Here is a 443-nt window from a genome sequence, read left to right as displayed (position 1 = left end):
CTAATTCAATATATGAATATATAGTTACTACCAATTTTGTATGGTACTACATATATTTTTAAGATCGTGCACGTGGATAAAAACTAATCTATAGCTTCATATGCCACATTGAATTTAAGTCCATTGGAATAACTATAAAGCTATCAAATAATCAAATAATCTTGGAAAATCTTGTGCAACTTATCATCATGAGGAATTTATGATCCTGTAATAAAATCACGTATTAAATAATAAGTGAAAATCATAATAATAGCAAGTATTTTAGCACAAACATGGAAAATTATACTAACTACTAAGACTTCAAGTATGAATTTCCATGTAAATTTACGTACTGGGGTTGATTGCACTTCTTGTTCTTGTTTCTGTTTTTGTTCCTGATCTTGTTCATGATCCGAAGCTTCTTTGAACATATATAATCTTTTTTCTTCATCTTCTTCCTTCAT

General features: G+C 28.2%; 1 protein-coding gene across 1 annotated transcript; it reads right to left on the bottom strand. All coding sequences in view use genetic code 12, as the record gives it.

Moving 5' to 3' along the window:
* Positions 1-197: 197 nt before the first annotated feature.
* KGF55_000018 (uncharacterized protein) lies at positions 198-443 on the bottom strand (the record flags this gene model as incomplete). Its single annotated transcript, XM_051756409.1, has 1 exon — positions 198-443. One exon carries the CDS (start codon positions 441-443, stop codon positions 198-200), a length of 246 nt encoding a protein of 81 aa, XP_051617272.1.

The sequence above is a fragment of the Candida pseudojiufengensis genome (assembly GCF_024610245.1).
Source record: "Candida pseudojiufengensis strain CBS 10847 chromosome Unknown scaffold34, whole genome shotgun sequence".
Classification (NCBI taxonomy): Eukaryota; Fungi; Ascomycota; class Pichiomycetes; order Serinales; family Debaryomycetaceae; genus Lodderomyces; species Lodderomyces pseudojiufengensis.
The sequence above is the reverse complement of the archived record's forward strand: the minus strand, read 5'-3'. Positions and strand labels throughout refer to the sequence as shown.